Below are 18,519 nucleotides of genomic sequence, written 5' to 3' on the forward strand. Positions count from 1 at the left end.
TAACAGTGTCCTGATTCTTATGAGTGCCAGGTGATAGTTGCCATGCTCCCAGAATTTTATTTTTTAATTTTTACATGTCAGGAAGGATGCACAAAACAAGCATCTGGGCACTTCATCCCTCCCACTGCCACTGATGTTTCTGTACCACTCTTGAGGTACCTGCAGTCATCCCTGTCTGTCGGTGAGTATACAGCTAAATGGAATAACAGCAACTAGGACAGTGCCTTTCACACCCAAACCTGCTCACAAGCACAGCAATTCAGTTTCCAAATGCAATCACATAAGCCAAAATGTACCAAAAATTACAAGCAAACTCACACAGATGTAGGTGACTTATTAGAACCTAGTAGCCTTAGTATTATTATGACCTAGTAGAAAATAAATGATGATGTGTCAAAACACTAATTTAACACAGCAGGCTTTAGCTATTAGTCATTACAGAGCATATTTAAATGATAAAATCGTAGAATCATAGAATAGTTTGAGTTGGACAGGACCTTTAAAAGTCATCTAATCCAAACTTCCTGCAGTGAAAAAGGAGGTCTCCCACTTGATCAGGTTGCTTACAGTCCTGTCCAACTCACCCTAGAATGTTTCCAGAGGTAGGACAAAGTAAAAGAGAACCCAAACCAAACTTGCATATGTGAGCACACACACAAAACAGCATGCTGCTCAAAGTGCAGTGAGACACAATCAGGAAGCTACTAAAAAGAATCTGTCTCAAGCTATTATTTACTTAAATTGCAATAGCCAGAAAAGATCACAGAATTACAGAATTTTTAGGGTTGAAAGGGACCTCTGGAGATCATCCAGTCCAAATCCCCTGCCAAGGCAGGGTCACCTAAAGTAGGTGACACAGGAACACATCAAGGGGTGTTTGGAATGTCCCCAGAGAGGGAGACTCCATTATCTCCCTGAGCAGCCTGTTGCACTGCACTGCCACTCACAATGAAAAGAAGCTCTTTTTCATGTTGAGGTGGATATAAGACAAATTAAATCTCTGGAGACATTTCTCTCAGGCACATTGCTATGCGGAGCAGTGACAATTACACAGCAGTATAATTTTTTACCCTTGGTGACAGTAAGGCCCTAGGTAATGTACCTCTCTTTTGACTCCATGCAGCAGATCCAGCATCTGGAGGGCAAAAGCAGAAGTGTGCTTGGGATTCTTTCCTCCTCCACTGGACAGCTGCAGGCCCACTTGGGTTTAACCCTGGGCACCAAATGGCACCTTCAGTCACTGCAGAGACTTGCTCAGTCCAACCTCCTCTGACTATCCCTCCATCAAATTCACCCCCTACTGCAGGAGCTGTTTCAAGAATGAAACAGTGGGACAATTCACAGACAGGACTCTAGAGTGTGACCACCATTATCCATGTTATTAAGAATGGACATTAAATGCCTTGATTTTGTTAGGATACTGCCTGGTTGCACAAACCAGAGGCTGCTGAGGGGTCCCCTCCTCAACTAATGCCTAAATTCTCAACGTGGGGGGAATATGTCCCATGCATTCTTATTTCTGACAGAGCACTGTAGAGAGAAACCTGGGGGATGTCCTCAACAGAGGTCACACTTTCTGACAGCTCCTGGAGGATTTGTAGTTGACTCAGTGCAACACACTCTAACACTGGGCTGATCTGCATGGCACTTAATTACATAAGCTCTTAATTACTATCAGATGTATATATCAGCAAATAATAAATCCTCTTAATTCAACTGAGCAACAAAGCAGAAAAGACTGTAGTCACACTATTATTTTGGTATAGTTAATAAGATTCAAAATTGCTTGCAATTTATCCATGTAAAATCTACCAGAAGAAAAACAAAATCCCGATCCAATTCTACAATAGCACCAGAGTGCATAATGAGATCCCATAATTACACAGTGGTTTGCTGCATTTTAGCCTAATCATTGAGCTGTTTACTGTAAGAAAAAGCTACACTATCTTGAAGACAGTCAGAACAGGAGTGGGAACTCCAGCCCTAACAGAAAGGCAACTTTTCTATTCATTTTGACCAGGCAAGTATAAATGTTGACTAAAAACAAGCAGCCCAGCTTCTACCTGAAAGTCATATGCTTCTTTCTTGCTTTGAGACCATTCAGTCTTTTCTCAAAGAAACTTCCATTTCTGCTTGTCAAAGTTTACTTAAGACTACAGATGAGGACTTGAAGCTGGCAGCACTCTCTATCGTATAGAAGTGACATGGTGTGTCAGCATGTGATTGCAGTGTTTGCAACCTCTCGTGCCACACATCAGTATCACTAAGATGTCACAGCTGTAAGAAGCCAAGTTCATTCACAGGAGTAGTCTTAAGGGGTGTACTACAATGACTTTAAGACATTGGATCAAACTGGCTGTAGAGAGTGTGGTGGCCATGATGTCCCATTAATGGGCCCCTTTTTATTTCAAAATAAATGATATCCAGAAAGGACAAAGGTGTGAGAAGCAATGCACTGCATGGTGATGAATAATAGTGTTGTGTCTTTATGTTGATCCCTTTTTTAAAAAGACAGAATTTAAATATATAAACATACGAAATGCCTAGATAAATATATAGAGATAGTTATGTTAATGTGTGGTTTGATGAGAACCGGATTAAGCAAAGACAATGTAAAGACACCACAAAAGCATGAATAAATAAAATACTCATTACAATTTGCATTTATGTAGTTCTGAAACCAAGCAGTAAGAAAGCCATATACAGCGGGAAGTAAGTCTCATTATTTTAACTTCAGAGCCTTGGCAACTTAGATCCACTTAATGATGAGACATAATCAAAAAATTTCAGGTGAAAAATTCAGCTCCTCTGATTCTTATTTTTTTTACCTAGTTAAGAATCAGAAAGGCTTGGGAGCGAGATAAGAAAACTTTAGAAACACAGAGGATTTTTATTTGGGCCTGTACTCAGAGGTTATAATGAACAAAGCACTGACTCACCTCTTTGCCAATGGTCCTAATGAGTTAAATTAGCATTAAACATATTGGCGGATATAAAATCACCCTCTGTTAAAATAACTCTGAATTATACTTGCATTTTGGAGAACAGGGTCTGCACTGGTACAAGTGAATAGTGCCTTGTTCTCTTTCTTTTTTAATTAATCCAAGTGTATTTACAGCAAGCAGTAATTCATCAGGCTAAAAAATCCTGAAATATACTCTATCACAATTGCAGCAAATTCACTCATACATACACAAGGAAAGACTTATTTCTCCCTTCCACTGGTGTTACATTAACATGGCTTTAACTCTGGTTGAGCTAATCCTTTAACTCATTTTAGTGTGACAGGAAAAACAAACTTCAAATCTTCTACAGAAAGCAGCTTTAAATTTGCTGCAATTTTTGTTTGCTTTTTTTTTTTTTTTTTTAATTATTTGACTCAAGTGTCAAATGAACCTTGGCTACAGATAAAGTGACAGATTGTCTTCTGGGTTCAGATGAGAAACAGTTGATTTTTACATGATAATTTAAATTTTAAGGAGCCTTTGATAAGTAAATGAGGATATAAGACTAGATAGAGAAAAGTTCATTATGAAACCAAGCTAATGTAGCACTTGCAGGCATGGAGAACATGCTGCTCCAGAAGAAACACGTTCCTGCAGCCTGGAGAAATACTTTCCTTCTTTTAACAGCTAAATAAAGAAGCAGCTCCTCAATGCTGGGACTTGTCCTGCAACTAAAGTGCTGTTGGTCCATTTAGAAGTCTCAGTCATGGCAGGAGGGTAAAGCACCGAGACTGCTGATATTTTCAAATCTCTTAGCAGCAGTAACCACACAGCAGCTTTTCTGCAAAATAAACAAAACAAGAATCCAGTTAATTCAGCAGTATATTTTTTTCATTTGGTTAAGTGTTCTAGGATGACCACATGGTGGTTTCTTCATCCATAAAGAAAAGAAAGCAGCACTGAAGCTTCTTGCTTACAAAGGATTCTCATAGCCACCTTTTCTGTGAAATATTTTATACAATACTATAATGACAAGGTCTCTTTGTTAAGTAGAGAATCGATCCTGGAGGTGTCTCTTTAAATGCAGCTACTCTGCTTTTTTAATGTCTCTTGTCATACAGATCACAGTATGCAAAGGCACGCTGCAAACCTCTCCATTTATTTGTGTTACCACTGCAAGCATTTATAATGCCAGGTCTAAATCAACTGGCACTTGAGTGCATTATTTTGGGTTAAATGTGGTAACCGTACTACTTGCCTGATAAAAATAGCTAAAGGGATTCTTTAAAAATAAAGCACAGCTATGACTTTAGATCCACTCATTAAGTAAACTCAAATAAACTCCAAAAAGAAAAACACACACAGAGGAAATAACACTGCAAAAGCCAAAACCAGATTTTCCTGCAAGTTAGATCATGGGTAGGTTACTATGTTACAAAGCTATTAAAAGTTTATTTAAAAATAATTTTGACTGCTGTTGAGCAGTCAATTTATCTTAAAGTTGACTTTGGTTGCAACAGAAAATTGTGTAATACAGTGCTTTTTGCATTACCGAGAGAGAATTTTCACCATTTTGTTGTTGTGTTTGTTGCCACAAGTTAGTGGCTTGAAATGGGAAATCCAGATACAAACACTAATCTTGCAACAGGGCTGGAAAACCTGTTTAGAAAACTACTGCATGGAAGCACACAGATGAGTGGACCAAAGCTTCCTGGAACATGGAATTTGTCTCAGCACCACTGAAGTGAGAGTGAATACTGAGTATCACAACAGGGTAAAAATTCCCACTGGATTTCTCCTCCAGAACTTGATGCTCAGATATTAGTCTATCAGGAAGTGACGTGGCTTCAGAGAGCAAGTGAGATGTAATAAGGGTACCTTAGTCCTTAGTGGCTTCCACTGTATCATGGAAAGGCATCTTCATGTCCCTGAAATAGCTCAAGTAGAGATCATTACCTTCTGTGTTACTACACTACACTGCATAAAATCTGCTCTAATCTTACTTAGATCAGAACAAAAATTTCAACCTCTCACAATACTCTGTTTTCCATATGTTCCTGGAAAAAACTCCTTGCAAAAAAAGCCAATACATCACTTGTCCTACCAAGCAGATGATGGATGATGGCACCATTTAAAACTTGCCTTTTGGCAAGTGGTGAAAGGTGGACTACTTTTATTTTGGCATCCTGTTGTTGCTCATGACGCACTACTAAAAGGAAGTGGTTTTACAGTGTATGTGTGTGTTCTCAGCCTAATTCACATCTTGACCCTCCACTGAGTTTTGCCCAGAAATGGCCTTCAGAACCTTTGAGCAGTTCCCCCGGTCCTTGAACAGAGCCACCAGCTTCTGTGGTAGTGGGTGAAAGTGGCTGTGGGAACTGGAGTACTGGCTTATGGAGACACAGCACCGCCTGAGGCAGCACGATTTTGAAGAGGCTGAGTGAGTATGCATTGGTCAAAGACCAGAGACAGAAAAACGAGAACAGACTTGAGCCTCCCTGATTCCCAGGGGAGGCAACCAAGCCAGCCTGAGAACCACTAATGAACTGTTTGTTAATGAAAGGGCAAAGACAAGGAGCCAGGGCAAAAGGACAGAGAGACGCTCTCTCAAACTTGTTTGGATTGCTAAAAGAGAAGGTAAGTGCCCTGTCAGAACTGGGTCCTTGGATGTGTGGAGCAGCTTCTTTTAGGGGTCACCTTGCTTTGATTTTGCTGCAGTTAGTCAAGCTGCCCTGAGGGTCTGGCCCGTACCTCTACTAAAAAGTTATTATTTTTCATATTTCTACCCTTTTTAAACCATACTTCTAACCACAGCATGAAAACCCGAAAGCTTTCAACACTGAAAAATTATTGGGTGAAATCCTGCCCCATGAGAGCCAGTGGGAGCATAACCATTCCCTCTAAAATGGCCAGGGTTTGCAGCACATATGGCTCCATACCCATTAATTATTTTGCACATTGCTGTTACTTGGTATAAGTAATAGAGCCAGTTTACATTTTGAATGCTTTCCAGACAGCAGCAGGGATGGTGGTGGTGAATACAGTTTGGACCGTGCACTTTGGACTACTCAAGGTTTTCAGCTGTCCACTGATCCTTTCCACAGAGGCTACAGCTTATACATCTGAAGGGACATTTGGGACCTGAAACAAACCTTCTGTTTGGCAGCTCTTTCAGAGAGGTTATTGAGCCAGGGGTGCTTGAGACACACAGCCACCTTTAGCCTTTTTCTAAGGAAAAAAAAAATTATTAGAGCACTAATCAAAGACCAATCATATGTTACTTCTATTTAAGGTAATGGCAGAAGAACACTGCAACATCAGCATGTTTAGTGAAGCTATTTTGCAAAGCACAATTATGAATAAAAAATATTGGGGGAGAAGATGCAAAGGACAACATGAGCTGTAGGGTTGGATTTACTGAGAAAAAAAATGGGGATAGGAAGGACAGCAGTTTGTGTTCTTGCAGTATTTGGAACAGACTGTCTGTTCCCTGGATTGCGGAAATCAGAACTTCACTGAAGCCCAACTAAAGGAGTCAAATTATATCCTATAAAAAACTCTAAAGATATATTAACAACGAAAAAGTCTCCTATTTTTACTGTGCACACACATTGCAAATCTAATAATCTCATGGGTATTGCTGTTCTAGGAGACTACAATGAAAACTAAATTTAAGGGAAAATTAGAGTAATTTATTTGATTTTTTAATATCTTATTTTCTAGTAATTCTGGTTATCCTTAGTCTATAACAGGAAAATCTTGCAAAGACAGAGCTGTCAAGACACTATTCAGTCCATCCTACTGCCTTATCAGTACCTCTGCTTGATTATCATCATAATCTTTGCTCTTATTTTAATAACATTATTTTGTTAATTAATAATATAATCTATTAATTCTTAATGATGGCTGGTATATGAAACACCTTGATATATACATCCTAGGCTATACAGTAGTCATTTTATTTAACACAGAAGTGCTTTGCCTGCAAAGGAGGAAGTGAATGTTGCACTTCAAATGCTGTAAAAATTTTGAAACCTACTTAAAATTATCCCCTTGTGGACCATTGAACCACAGAGTCGACTCACTTAGAAACAGCCAAGAGAGGTGTCACCAACAGCGTGAATCTCCAAAAATTACTGACACAGGAGTAAACAAAATGATTTAAAATCTTGTTGCTCCTCCAGCTCAGCCCAAATGAATTGTTTGCTTGAGCAAATAACTTCTTCTGTGTTGGCCACTAAGCTGGCTACCACTGAAGGGAAAGAAGGTGCTTAAGTACAAAGGTATGCACCAGGTGAAGTTCCAAGCTCTGTTGGGAAAGGTATCTCTGTAAGAGGTAGGATGAAACAGCACTCAGGGGTGTCTTTAGCAGAGCCTGAAAGGGTTTTTAAAGCAGGAACAAGAATCATCCCCAGCTGGAAAATCCTTTTCGTATGGTAATTCAGTGGTCATTTTGTAAATACTTTCATTTTGCTAAGAAACTGATCCACTCAGCAACACACAGCATTGCAAGATCTTATATTTCCTCTCATACATGCAAGAACTGATGAGCAAGTGTGAGCATGCAAATTTGAACACTTAAAAAACAGCAATGGGACACATGTGGCTTACAGTGGCAAGAAATGATTCAGCAACAAAGACTCAAATGAAGTTAAGAAAAATGTCAAAGCAAAGTGATGTGGCAACACAAGAGGGCAACAGCAGATGCACAAGGATATTTAAATGTGGGCACCTGGAGTCTGAAGTGGAGCTTGTGGTCTGTTAACCAGGGGTGTTTTAAGGCAGCAGTTGCACTCAATCTCCAGCTAGAGGGAAACCAGAATGCTATTAAGAGTTTTTTCGCAGAATCTTACAATTCAGCAATTATCTGCTACAGGTCATGTGTTCTGCCATCATGCAATACTGTCATTTCAAAACAGCATGACAGACAGCAGATTAATTAACTTTTGTTTCACAGCAAAAATGTATTCAGGTAATTTCAGAGCATTTGACGGATACAAAGAACAACATCCATAAAGTGTCATTATGATACTATATGCGGGCATAAAAAACTTATAAGTCATATTAGTTCTGCAATGGAGCAGCACAAATGACACAACTGCGTCATGATGGCATGGAATACACATTTCAAAGATACAGGATTATATACCATTTTTCCTTGATGAGAAGCTTTGATATGAAGTCTTTTGCCTCATCAGAAACATCTCGAAATTCCTCATCTTCAAAATCCCAGTTACAGGCCAGGATATTGTTGAGGGTCTCATTGTCATCATCACCCAAAAAAGGAGACAATCCAGTGAGGCTGAAGTAAAAAGGAGTATGTTCAGTGTTCATGTCTTTCCCTCTTCCTGTACATGGTCTCCAACGTGACAGCTAAGATTTTTCTGTCACTCTGACCTATCTTACAAAATACTAGTCTCTAAGAAGGTCTCCAGACCATTCCCATTCTCTCATCTATTTACATGTTTAAATCACCACCCCTCTTCTCTAACACACCAAGCATTACTGTCTTTCATGGTAGGCCATATTTTCTATACCTCTGCCACTCTTGTACTAACCACTGGTAATTTACCAGGCAGTGAAAAGTTCATGACAATTGGAAAAGAGGAGAGATTTCTCAATATGGAACTTGGAAAGAAGTTTATATTTCCTGTTTTGGGTACACAGGTTTTCACTCTTCCAATGTAACAGCAAACTTGGATGACAGACACAGTTCAATCTGGAAACAGCTTTTAAAGTAGATACTGAATCCTACTTACAGCATATAAGCAATGACTCCTAAACTCCACATGTCTGTAGGAAAAGAGACAAACTCATAATTCACAACTTCAGGAGCAAGAAATTCTGGAGTCCCAAAATTAACTCGAAGCTTTTCCCTGGGTTTATATCTAGGAAATGGAAAGATTAACAAAGGACATCAATTACAGTTCTTATTAAAGTTGCACCATCAATTGTCTGGCACTCAGAGGAATTCCAGAAGCATACAGAAAATTCAGTAGGAAAACAAGGACAGATAGAGGCACAAACTAAAAAGAAATATAAACTTATATAGAATGACAAGTATTTTCAAGCTTTATATCATACTAGGACAAAATGCAATTCCTACAAAAAGGAAGAAATTCATAATTCAAGGACTTCTCAGAGCAGCTCTTACCATCCTTTTGGGACTTCTCCATATCATAGACATGAAATTTTTAACCAGTAAATCCTTCACTGAGGTTATAGCACCTAATTAAACTAGAAAGGGATATAGCATGGCATATATTGTAAGAGCCCTCAATCATATCTTATACTCTCTTTTGAAGAATCTCTTCATACTGGAGACAAGAGACTAGACAAGATTTAGCTGTTCCAAGATACTTATATGCATTCGTAGTGAGACTCAGCCCTCTTTCAACCTTCTACCTGAAAAGAAGATTTCAGGACAAATCTTTTTCACTGAGCTCCAAACATTCCATAATAAAAGATATCCCTGGTTAAAAGAAACAAATTTGTTCTAAGAACAGTAGAAGACAATTAAATACATCAGTGCAGGGATGCAACACTTTTTACATTGTTTCCTAATTAATTTATGATTAGTGAGAACACATGCATGTACCTTCTTGCCAATCCAAAATCAATAATTTTTATTTGATTTGCCTTTCGGTTCACGCACAGGATATTCTCAGGCTGCCAAGAGAAACAAACAAACAAACAAAAAGAAAAAGAAAAAAAAAAGAGCAACATGCTTGAATGAGAAACAAGTATGAAAACCTTGGGGTTTAGTAAAATGTAGGGGAAAAACACTAATAACAGTGCAAAATATCTCATAAACACCTTTTGCTCTCCTCCTTGTTCTGTTCTCTCTTCATGGATAACCACCCCCCACCAGCCCTTGCTGTCATGCAGCAATCAGAGCCATGCATTCTGTGCCTTCCAACTGCTTTTTCTTCTCCATGGCTCTTCAATTTGACATTAGGCAGTAGTTCAGATAAAGAACTCATTAGGGGGAGGGGAACAGGGAATGCAGACTTCCAAGGAGGGGTTTCAGGATGCTTTCACTGTGATTTTACAGACCTTAATATGCTAACACTGATTTAAAAAAAAAAAATCAAATTTTGGGGGTTTGAAATTTATTTTACAGCTTTACATTTCTGAGTTCTCAAAGGTTCTGTCAGACTGAACATTAATATATTAAGCCAGTCTCATGAACTTTATGTTTTTTTCAGGTGTTTTAGCAAAAGATAGGATTCACAGGTTAAAACCCTCTGGATTTTCATAGGGCCAAATGCTACTCTTCACTTTCCTGGCAGGATTCCATTAACTTCCAAGAATTACTCCAAATTCTTACAGGACGAACTGAGAGAAGGAATTGGCCAATTGTCTTTGAAATGTAAATACCTAAAGCACAGTTCCATATTCACTGCCAGCACTTTTATAGCTACTCTGTCTTATTTCTGAGTGAGTCCTCTTTGAAACAAAACAGCCCTCAACACTTAAAACATTAGTTAACCTTTGTCACCATTACTAATTCATTTTACATGTATGACTTTTAAACACCATATGTCCATAGTTTCTGAGGTCCTGGATCATTATGGTCAAGATGATTTTCTTTCAATTTCAAGCTTTCTTTCCCAAACTCATTTGTTACTGACAGGAATCTGTGAACCAGCAAAACAGAAGGGAGAAGCCATAGCTGGCAAACACATGAAAAGAGATCTCTGGGATTAATTTCTTGGGCTGTATATGTATCTTTTTGTCAGCAGTTTGACCTCATACTAAAACTGTGCCATCTCAAGATCATAATTAATGTGTCCCAAAGAACTGTGTGAACTTCTGTTTGACAGGTTTCTAGGTAACTGGATGTTTATAGAGAAAGAGAAAAGTAAGTCTGGTCATTGATCAGCTACTGAAGCAGGTCCCAACAAGCATCTGCTCATTTCCTTAACCACTGCAATAATATGTATGCTAACATTATTAAAGATGTACTATATTAACTCTGTTATTACAAGCCAAAACCAGCAGCCGTTACAAAAATCTCACCGAAGAGAAAACCATCTTGTGCACTCCTTGTTTCTTTTTATTGTATTGTAAAGCTCAGGGATCACTAAGAAGCTTTCTAGCTAATCATAAAATTAAAGACACCATCCCATTTTATTCCTGCACCAAATAGAGGTAATAAACAAGTCCATTATTTAATAAGGACTTGGGCTAAGGGAAAAAGAGCCAGCTCAAGTGTACAGTTTAATGAAAAATAGTAACAAATGTTTTCTGAGGGGTGGTAGTTGACCATTTGAAGTTGACCAGAGTAAGAATGTGCAAGTCCATGGTAGAGTACCTGTACATGTGGAAGTATGGGGTAGAGAATCTGCCACCTTTCTCTGGGCTTTCTGCTACACAAGCAGTTTGTCTAATCCAACATTAATCCAAACATGCTGATTTGTTACATTAGCCACTGACAATTTTTAGTCCTTTCATTTTAGAAAGTACTTTTTAATGTACTTTCCCTTAATCTGCCTATCTATTGATGTCTTTTCATGACAACAGCAGTTTAGTGCCTCAGAACATTGTATGGGCTTATAATGATCCTGAATGACCCTTGAATAAAGTTCCACTCCCTCATGCCTTTCTGCATAGTAAAAAACAGGGAAAATTGCCACCCTATGGCTCCTGTATAAAACACGTATCTTGTACAGTTGAATTAAATAATATTTGCTCAATATTTTTATATCTAAATATTGAAATTAAAAATAGCAATACATTTATAGTCAGCTGCTGGCTTTCTGTAAAATCAGTCTGCAGAAAATTTAAGCACTATGAAGCTTGATGACATATGACCATAATTTTCATCTAATTTACTTAGTCCTGTAGTAATTTAACTGATCTCAATGTGGTTAAATTAAATATGCATAGAAATAAGGAGAGCAGAATAAGGTCCTTTGTTGTTTCTGCCACAGGAATCTCCTAAGCTTTATGGCCTACCATTAGGAATGGAATTTCCACATCTGTCATTGCACAAAACATGCATCTCAAAACTCTACCTTGAGATCCAAATGAAGAATGTACATTTGGTGCATGTACTGAATTCCCTTGCAGATCTGTTTTATGAATGAGATAGTATCCATCTCTGTCAAATTGTAGTTTTCATCAATAATTCGGTCAAATAACTCCCCTCCTTCCACACTGAGGAGAAAAAGACAATAAAGCAGTGACCAAGATCAAATCTTATCTCATACAGTAAGACTAATGCAGAAAATATGCTACTGACTGTTTTTATCATTCCTGGTCAAGTTCAGTAAGATGATTTTGTATTCTAATCTGAACTTTCTAAAATCTGAGTTCCGATGCAGACTGGTCCGAACCTCTTCAAGGCATAAGAGTCCAGCCTCTCATCCAGTGAAAACCATGAATATCTTGAAATGTGGATATTATGTCTGAGTCCTCATTTTGTACCAGTGAAATAAAGAAGTTCCATGGAAAATCAAAACAATGTGATGGAGAACCTGCATTTAAATCTGTGATCTCTTCCCTCTGAGTTTGAGAGGACCAGATCCAAAATGTCAATCTAAACCTACCCAAAATCAACAAAAATTACTTAACTTCTTTTCACATTTCATTATGCCTCCAGCTTATCTGTGCATAGGTACACAGATACTTTTCTTTTGTGACATGATAATCATATAGACCAAATTCAGAGGACTATCTGAGAATGTCCAGAACAGTCAAACTCACCTAACTTTGAACCTTCTACCATGCACTTCAACATTCTAGTTTTGGCCTTTTTGGCTTCCTTAAGACAGCATCTGCTTACACTTGACCTTAAGGCAGGTATTTTGTGCCTAATTAGCCTGATAACCCAGCATAAAAAGCAGATTTATCCTTTCTGGCACCCAGTATAAGGATTAGCCACTACACCCACATCTGGCACTTCTTCGGTGCCTCTTAGATGCCTTCTTGTTTGCCTCACAGAATGGGAGATAATCTGAGAGGTTTATTTCTCAGCTGACACAAATTAAAGTGTTAAATTAAAGATAAGATATGTAACACAGCTCTTTCTTCAATTGGAGTAGTTGCTTTACGGCACCAGGAATGTGGCACACTACTGGAAAAAATGCATAAATGGCTGTATAAGAAAACTTTTAAATTCCCTTTTTTTTCTGTTGTTCATGAGAACATATTTCATATGCACTTTCCACCTGTATGAAGCTTCATTTCTAATTTCAGGAGAAAGCAAGAAGGAAATTGACAATTCTATCAAAAGTAGTAAACACAGAAAGGAAAAGAAAAGAACACACTTACTATTCCATGACGAGTACAATGTCATTTTTAGATTCAAAGGCATCATATAGCTGGATGAGGTTGACGTGATTCAGCTGGTTCATGACATTGATTTCATTTTTTACTTCATCCTGTAAAGAACCATGAGTATTGCTTCAGATGCCTTTTTTCCGAAGAAAGCTATGTTTGAAGCAAATCTATATTAACTTCATGTTTTCTCTTGTAGCAAGCGAACTCAGGGCTCCTGCAGCTGTAGATGTCAAAGCTATAGGAACTAACAGACTGAACCCAGAGCTTGAGTGGGGTATTTCAGTATTAAGATTTTTACTGGAAAAGGAAGAGAAGAGCCCACATGGACAAGTGGCAAGCTCCCAGAGATGTAAAGGAAAAAGAGAAGCAGAGGATGATTTTGTTCAAACAGATGTAGGTATACAAAATCAAGCTGAGAAAAGTCTGGGACAGTCCTCCAAAACCTAACTTTGCAGTCAGAGGAGAGAGACTGGTACCTCCATTCAGCTCAACTATTTTAGACATACTGAATCATTCTCTGATGATGTCATTCTCTCTACATTCACTATAAAGAGATTCTTGGAGATCAGCTTGGCCACAGCTATACCTTAACAACCCCAGTTACCTGAGACAAATCCACTCTTGAATGCCCTAAATGACACCAATGTCACTCAAAGGATGTTATTTATGCATGTCTTTCCTGCGAAACACAGTCCCAGGTGTCCAAGAGGTTTGCAAAACAGCCCAGACTAATTTGTCTCATCTCTATTTATGTTGCTGTCAGGTGCCCAGATCATGTCTGTTATCAACATCCCCCCCACTGACATACAGTCATGGCAGCAAAGACTACAGTGTGCCTGGGAGGGAATACACTCCCCTTGGGAGGGATGTCATAGGCCTGACAAATGTTTTTATTACTAAAGAAAATACTAATAGAATTAGCAACAGAAAGAAAAAAGTAATATAAGATTTAAAAGGATCAGAAAACATGGCAAGAATAGTACTTTGATCAGCTACTAGAAGTTTTGGAGGAGAAGGGAAATTGAACTGGAATTAATGGTATTCCAGCAGGTCCTATGAGTGTGATGGCTTGTGAGACACTTGGTTATGGCCTGTTGTGTAGATGAAGAATAGAATGGTGTCCATTGGGGAACAAAAGACTAATATCATTCTCTACCAACCTTCTGTTTTGGACCTTGTGCTTTTATAATTTTGGCTGCCAGCTTGAGACCTGTTGCTTTCTCTTCACATTTGTGCACTTGCCCAAACCGCCCTCTAGAAAAATGGAGAAACAAACATCATCCAGTGGAAAAGGTGTCAACTCTGAGTGTAAACTACACTATAAACCATAAATTATCCTCTCCCTACTGGCTTTCATTTCAACTGCTCTGTCATTGCTATTTTATTGTGTAGCTTGTACTTGCTACTACTCATTTAGGCACAGCAACATCACACACTGTTCTATCTAGTACTACCCCACTTGTATGATTCACTAAACTCACCTCATAACCTGCAATGAATAAACTCAGGAAAATCAAGGATATACTGTAAGGATAATGGCTCACTTCTGTGCACCATCTGCCCCTCTCCATCCCATTATTCTCCTCCATGGGAGGGTTGTGATTGCTTGATGAAACAAAGGTTTTCCCAAGAGTATGCTGCCATGAAAATTACATTATCCCACTCTCCTAAATCATGTCAGCATGAGAGATAAGTAACTGCAAACTGCATGGCCTGTTAGATCAGCCCACTAACCTATCTGAAAACATGCATGTGTTTTCAGGGGTGAGACTCACAGAGAGGAAGGAGACTACAACGTGTCTCTACACACCGCTGGCTTTAATTTGAAGTAAAGTATTTCAGCATCCTAGGAGACCTGTCATAAGGCCTAAGGGCATCTGGGTGGCCTAGAACAATGCCAAACACAGGTCAAGCCTGCTGCTGCCAAATAGTAGGCCAAAATTCACTCACTCTGTAAAACCAGCCTCCTCTTTTCATCCCTCTATAAAGCTTAGACTGTAAGAGCTTAGACTTTGATTACTTCAGCTCTAGTGGGGCATGTTTCCTCCATTTACCTCCCCAGGTGCTTGGTGGTAAATTTGTGCCTTGCTTACCAAGTTGATTTACTTCACCTGACTTACCCTCCCAGAACTTCCTCTTCATTGACATTGTAATAATTGCAGATCCCCACCCTTTTGGCTGAGACAATCCGGTGATCAAATGGTGCTGGTGGAGTAGGAATATCATCTAAAAAAGACAAAACAGACAGAGAGCATATGAGTGGTCACATGCAATGCTTGTCTAGCCCATATTTTAGTTCCTCTTTTCCCCAGATAAGTTCACTTAAGAACTGAATACACTTACTGTAAGCTTTATAGCTAGGTCTTTCTCTGTTATTGAACAAGGCTTTTATTTCAGAAGCTCTGGCTCAGAAAAAGATGTGATTGGGGAGCTACACTCCCAAGACAAGGACTCCTTTTTTAAATTATCATTTTTTGTACAACAGCTGGGAGAGTCAAAGTGAAGGCCACCAGACTACACCAATGTAGCTTCATACTCATAAGGGGCCTCTGCAATTCAGCCTAATCTCTGATTTTTTTAAAGTATTTTTTCCTCCTCAGGGACTGTTAAAAGGTGAGTATGTACTGTAATTCTGTATTGGGGTAGGAAGAGATACCACTCTCCTGCAGGCCCAGCTAAGAGAGGCTATTTCCCAGCTTTTGGTCTTGACAGTGAAGAATCCCCTTCTCAACTGATTGACAAAACTTGTCCTTCTCCACCGTGTGGTCATCACCTTTAAAGATCACATTTACAGCATGTGCACATGAGGGAGTTTCACCCTGGCAGACAGCACTTGAGGTTTCCAGTACGGCTCAGAACACATGATAACTGTCATATGCTGCTCTGAAGAATTTCTGTCCTTAAAAAAGATGGCAGATGAAAGGTAAAGAGGAGCACAGAGAAGGGATGGTTCTCGACATTGCACTGCAGCAGCTATGGAGTTTTGGCAGGTCACAGGTGTTACTTTCTGGACCTCCACATGCTGGACCTTTCTGCCATTCTGATGTCAAAATCTCTGCTGGAGACCAGCCCTCCATGCCTAATTTGGACTTTTTGCAGGCTGTTGTTACTTTAGTTTCATACCCACGTTGTTTTTCATTTGATTGATACTCCCGAGAGTGACCTTTGGCTGACCAAGGTGACAAATATTTCTTCAACCATTTGGGAGGGCTACAGCCCCAGTGTTTCAATATGAGCTCTCTGGTTTGGAATGCCAGCTCCTTTTTGTGGGAGGCTTGTTGAACAATTTTAAAACCATTCATTACTCTAGTGAAAATGATCAAAAACACAAACAAGAAACCCCATGATAGCATGTAGCTGGCAGGAACACTTTGGTCATTAATGTGGCAGTAGATTGTCCTTATTCGCAGTCAAGGTCCATTTTTCCAGGACACCAGCTGTGTACCTAGATTTTTTTTTTGACAGTGTTAATAACTTACATGGTCAGGAAGTTAGTTCATGGTCAAGGAATTGTGAAAAGCTGCGGCTACTGGAAGTTTGCCAGCTATTTGGGATTCTGCAGTTTGAATTGCACGACTGTAAGTATGGGTCTTTGCATGTTACCGAAGCCCACAAAATGCCGAGAAAACCTCTAACCTAAGGCAAAATTTGAGTCTAACAACACAGACTTCATCAGCACCAGCACGTAAGTCACAGAAAAAAATGTCTTTCTGAAAGCTTGGCTAAAAACATTACCAGACTTTGGCCAAGGAAATATTCTTTTAAAGACACCAGGCTGCTTTTCAAAACTATGCTTAAATTTTTGCCTTTAAGACGTTCCCCTGAATGAACAGATGACAGACCCTCTCTTTTTCTTTTCCTGAAATTCAGAGGGGTTTCTCTCTATTCAAGAACAATTTCCTATTACAGATCAAAGATTTTCCAACAGAGACACTGTAACCTTAACATCATCTGTAACAATCTCCCAGAGCTCACAACAGTTTACAAATTTTATAGTTTTAGTCTGCTATCTCCTGTTTTCTGCTACAAAAACCTAGCACAAACCTGTAATAAATGTTTCCCTCCCACTCTCTCTCCCCTTTTCCAAAGCAGATAAAGTCATCTTGAGTCCTATGTGTGCGCATGCACAGACATATATTTCCAAGTCTTTCAGGCCACGTCTTCACATGCCATAATTTCATAAACAGGAATAGGCACTGAAATTCTCAAGATGAAGGTCTAATATTAGAAATCTCTGCCTCACCATGGTGAGCACTGCTTCAGAGTTGACTGAACACCATTTGTCTGACTGTTCAACAGTATCACTCAGGCTTCCATACAAAAGTCTGTATTTCTTTACTCTGTAAAGTAAAGAAATACAGCGGTTGTTCTCACTTCAGATTACAATGGTATGAGCATGACCAAGCTGGTTTTTCATGCTACATCCACAGCCTTGCAGATTCCCTATTAACACACATTCTCAACACTTCCACAGGTCGACCAAGTTTGCAGCACGTGATATAATTTCTCCCTCCACTCTTTACTTAGGGATTTTAGCTCTTTTGTTAAGAGAAGAGGGAGAGAGGATAGTGTTAGTGGAGTAGTTGTGGCAGAAGCAAATTAATTTTGAGTAATTTCTGACAGAGCAGAAGACAGTAATATGAAAGCAAGCAGAACCGTATTACTTCTCATCAGCTTAAGATGAGAAAAAAAAAAACTTTCCCATCAGAGCTATCATGCACAGCTTTTCCCCCTACTAATTAGAATCATGACATCATTCTCTTCTACAGACCTCTGTCTCTTTTCATCACTGCAATACCAGAGGAATCAAATGTTTTGCCTTTAAGATACCTCCTTTAAGAGCTTTTTATAGTTTTAATATATGCCATCAGCACTTTTTGCAACTACTCTGCTCTTTTTGTTGTCATCTTTGACTAGACCTTCATCATGCACTCGATGCTCACTGCTACCACTATGCTCAAATTGGCAGGTCTGCCCAGGGATTGAACTAGAATTTCCTGTACCTTTTTCGCAGCTTTTACACCTGCAAGGACAAAACATGGTATTAGTGCAGAGTACATTTAAAGCAGAGCAACTTTAGAAACATAGGTGAAAAATGCCTACACAGATATTGCATTCAAATAACATTAAGCTATTTTGTTTCATGGTGTAAAATTAACTGCTTTAATAATCAAGCTGAGAAATAAAAATGGCCCTTCAATTAATCATGACAGCAAAATGTTCCTGAAAACCTTACCTGAGTTCTTCAAAACTTGACGTTAGGCTATCAATCTCACCTTTAAAGCAA

The 18,519-nt window shown here is 39.0% G+C and overlaps 1 protein-coding gene across 5 annotated transcripts in view; it reads right to left on the reverse strand.

Moving 5' to 3' along the window:
* The window catches only part of MYLK4 (myosin light chain kinase family member 4), a 164,103-nt gene that overhangs the window by 94,855 nt on the left and 50,729 nt on the right, over nucleotides 1-18,519 (reverse strand). For 3 of the 5 annotated variants that reach the window (XM_066325487.1, XM_066325501.1, XM_066325478.1), the window contains 11 exons: nucleotides 18,236-18,255; nucleotides 15,353-15,458; nucleotides 14,393-14,486; nucleotides 13,224-13,333; nucleotides 11,966-12,107; nucleotides 9,544-9,614; nucleotides 8,705-8,833; nucleotides 8,095-8,247; nucleotides 7,678-7,750; nucleotides 6,098-6,173; nucleotides 1,773-3,786 (listed from right to left, as the gene is read on the reverse strand). In XM_066325487.1, the coding sequence (XP_066181584.1) occupies nucleotides 6,126-6,173; nucleotides 7,678-7,750; nucleotides 8,095-8,247; nucleotides 8,705-8,833; nucleotides 9,544-9,614; nucleotides 11,966-12,107; nucleotides 13,224-13,333; nucleotides 14,393-14,486; nucleotides 15,353-15,458; nucleotides 18,236-18,255 (946 nt within the window). In that variant the 3' untranslated portion in view covers nucleotides 1,773-3,786; nucleotides 6,098-6,125. Of the gene's footprint in view, nucleotides 1-1,772; nucleotides 3,787-6,097; nucleotides 6,174-7,677; nucleotides 7,751-8,094; nucleotides 8,248-8,704; nucleotides 8,834-9,223; nucleotides 9,615-11,965; nucleotides 12,108-13,219; nucleotides 13,334-14,392; nucleotides 14,487-15,352; nucleotides 15,459-18,235; nucleotides 18,256-18,519 lie in introns of those variants that run through there. The other 2 variants (XM_066325493.1, XM_066325509.1) reach the window with 2 other exon arrangements.

Source organism: Sylvia atricapilla, chromosome 1, assembly GCF_009819655.1.
Source record: "Sylvia atricapilla isolate bSylAtr1 chromosome 1, bSylAtr1.pri, whole genome shotgun sequence".
Lineage (NCBI taxonomy): Eukaryota > Metazoa > Chordata > Aves > Passeriformes > Sylviidae > Sylvia > Sylvia atricapilla.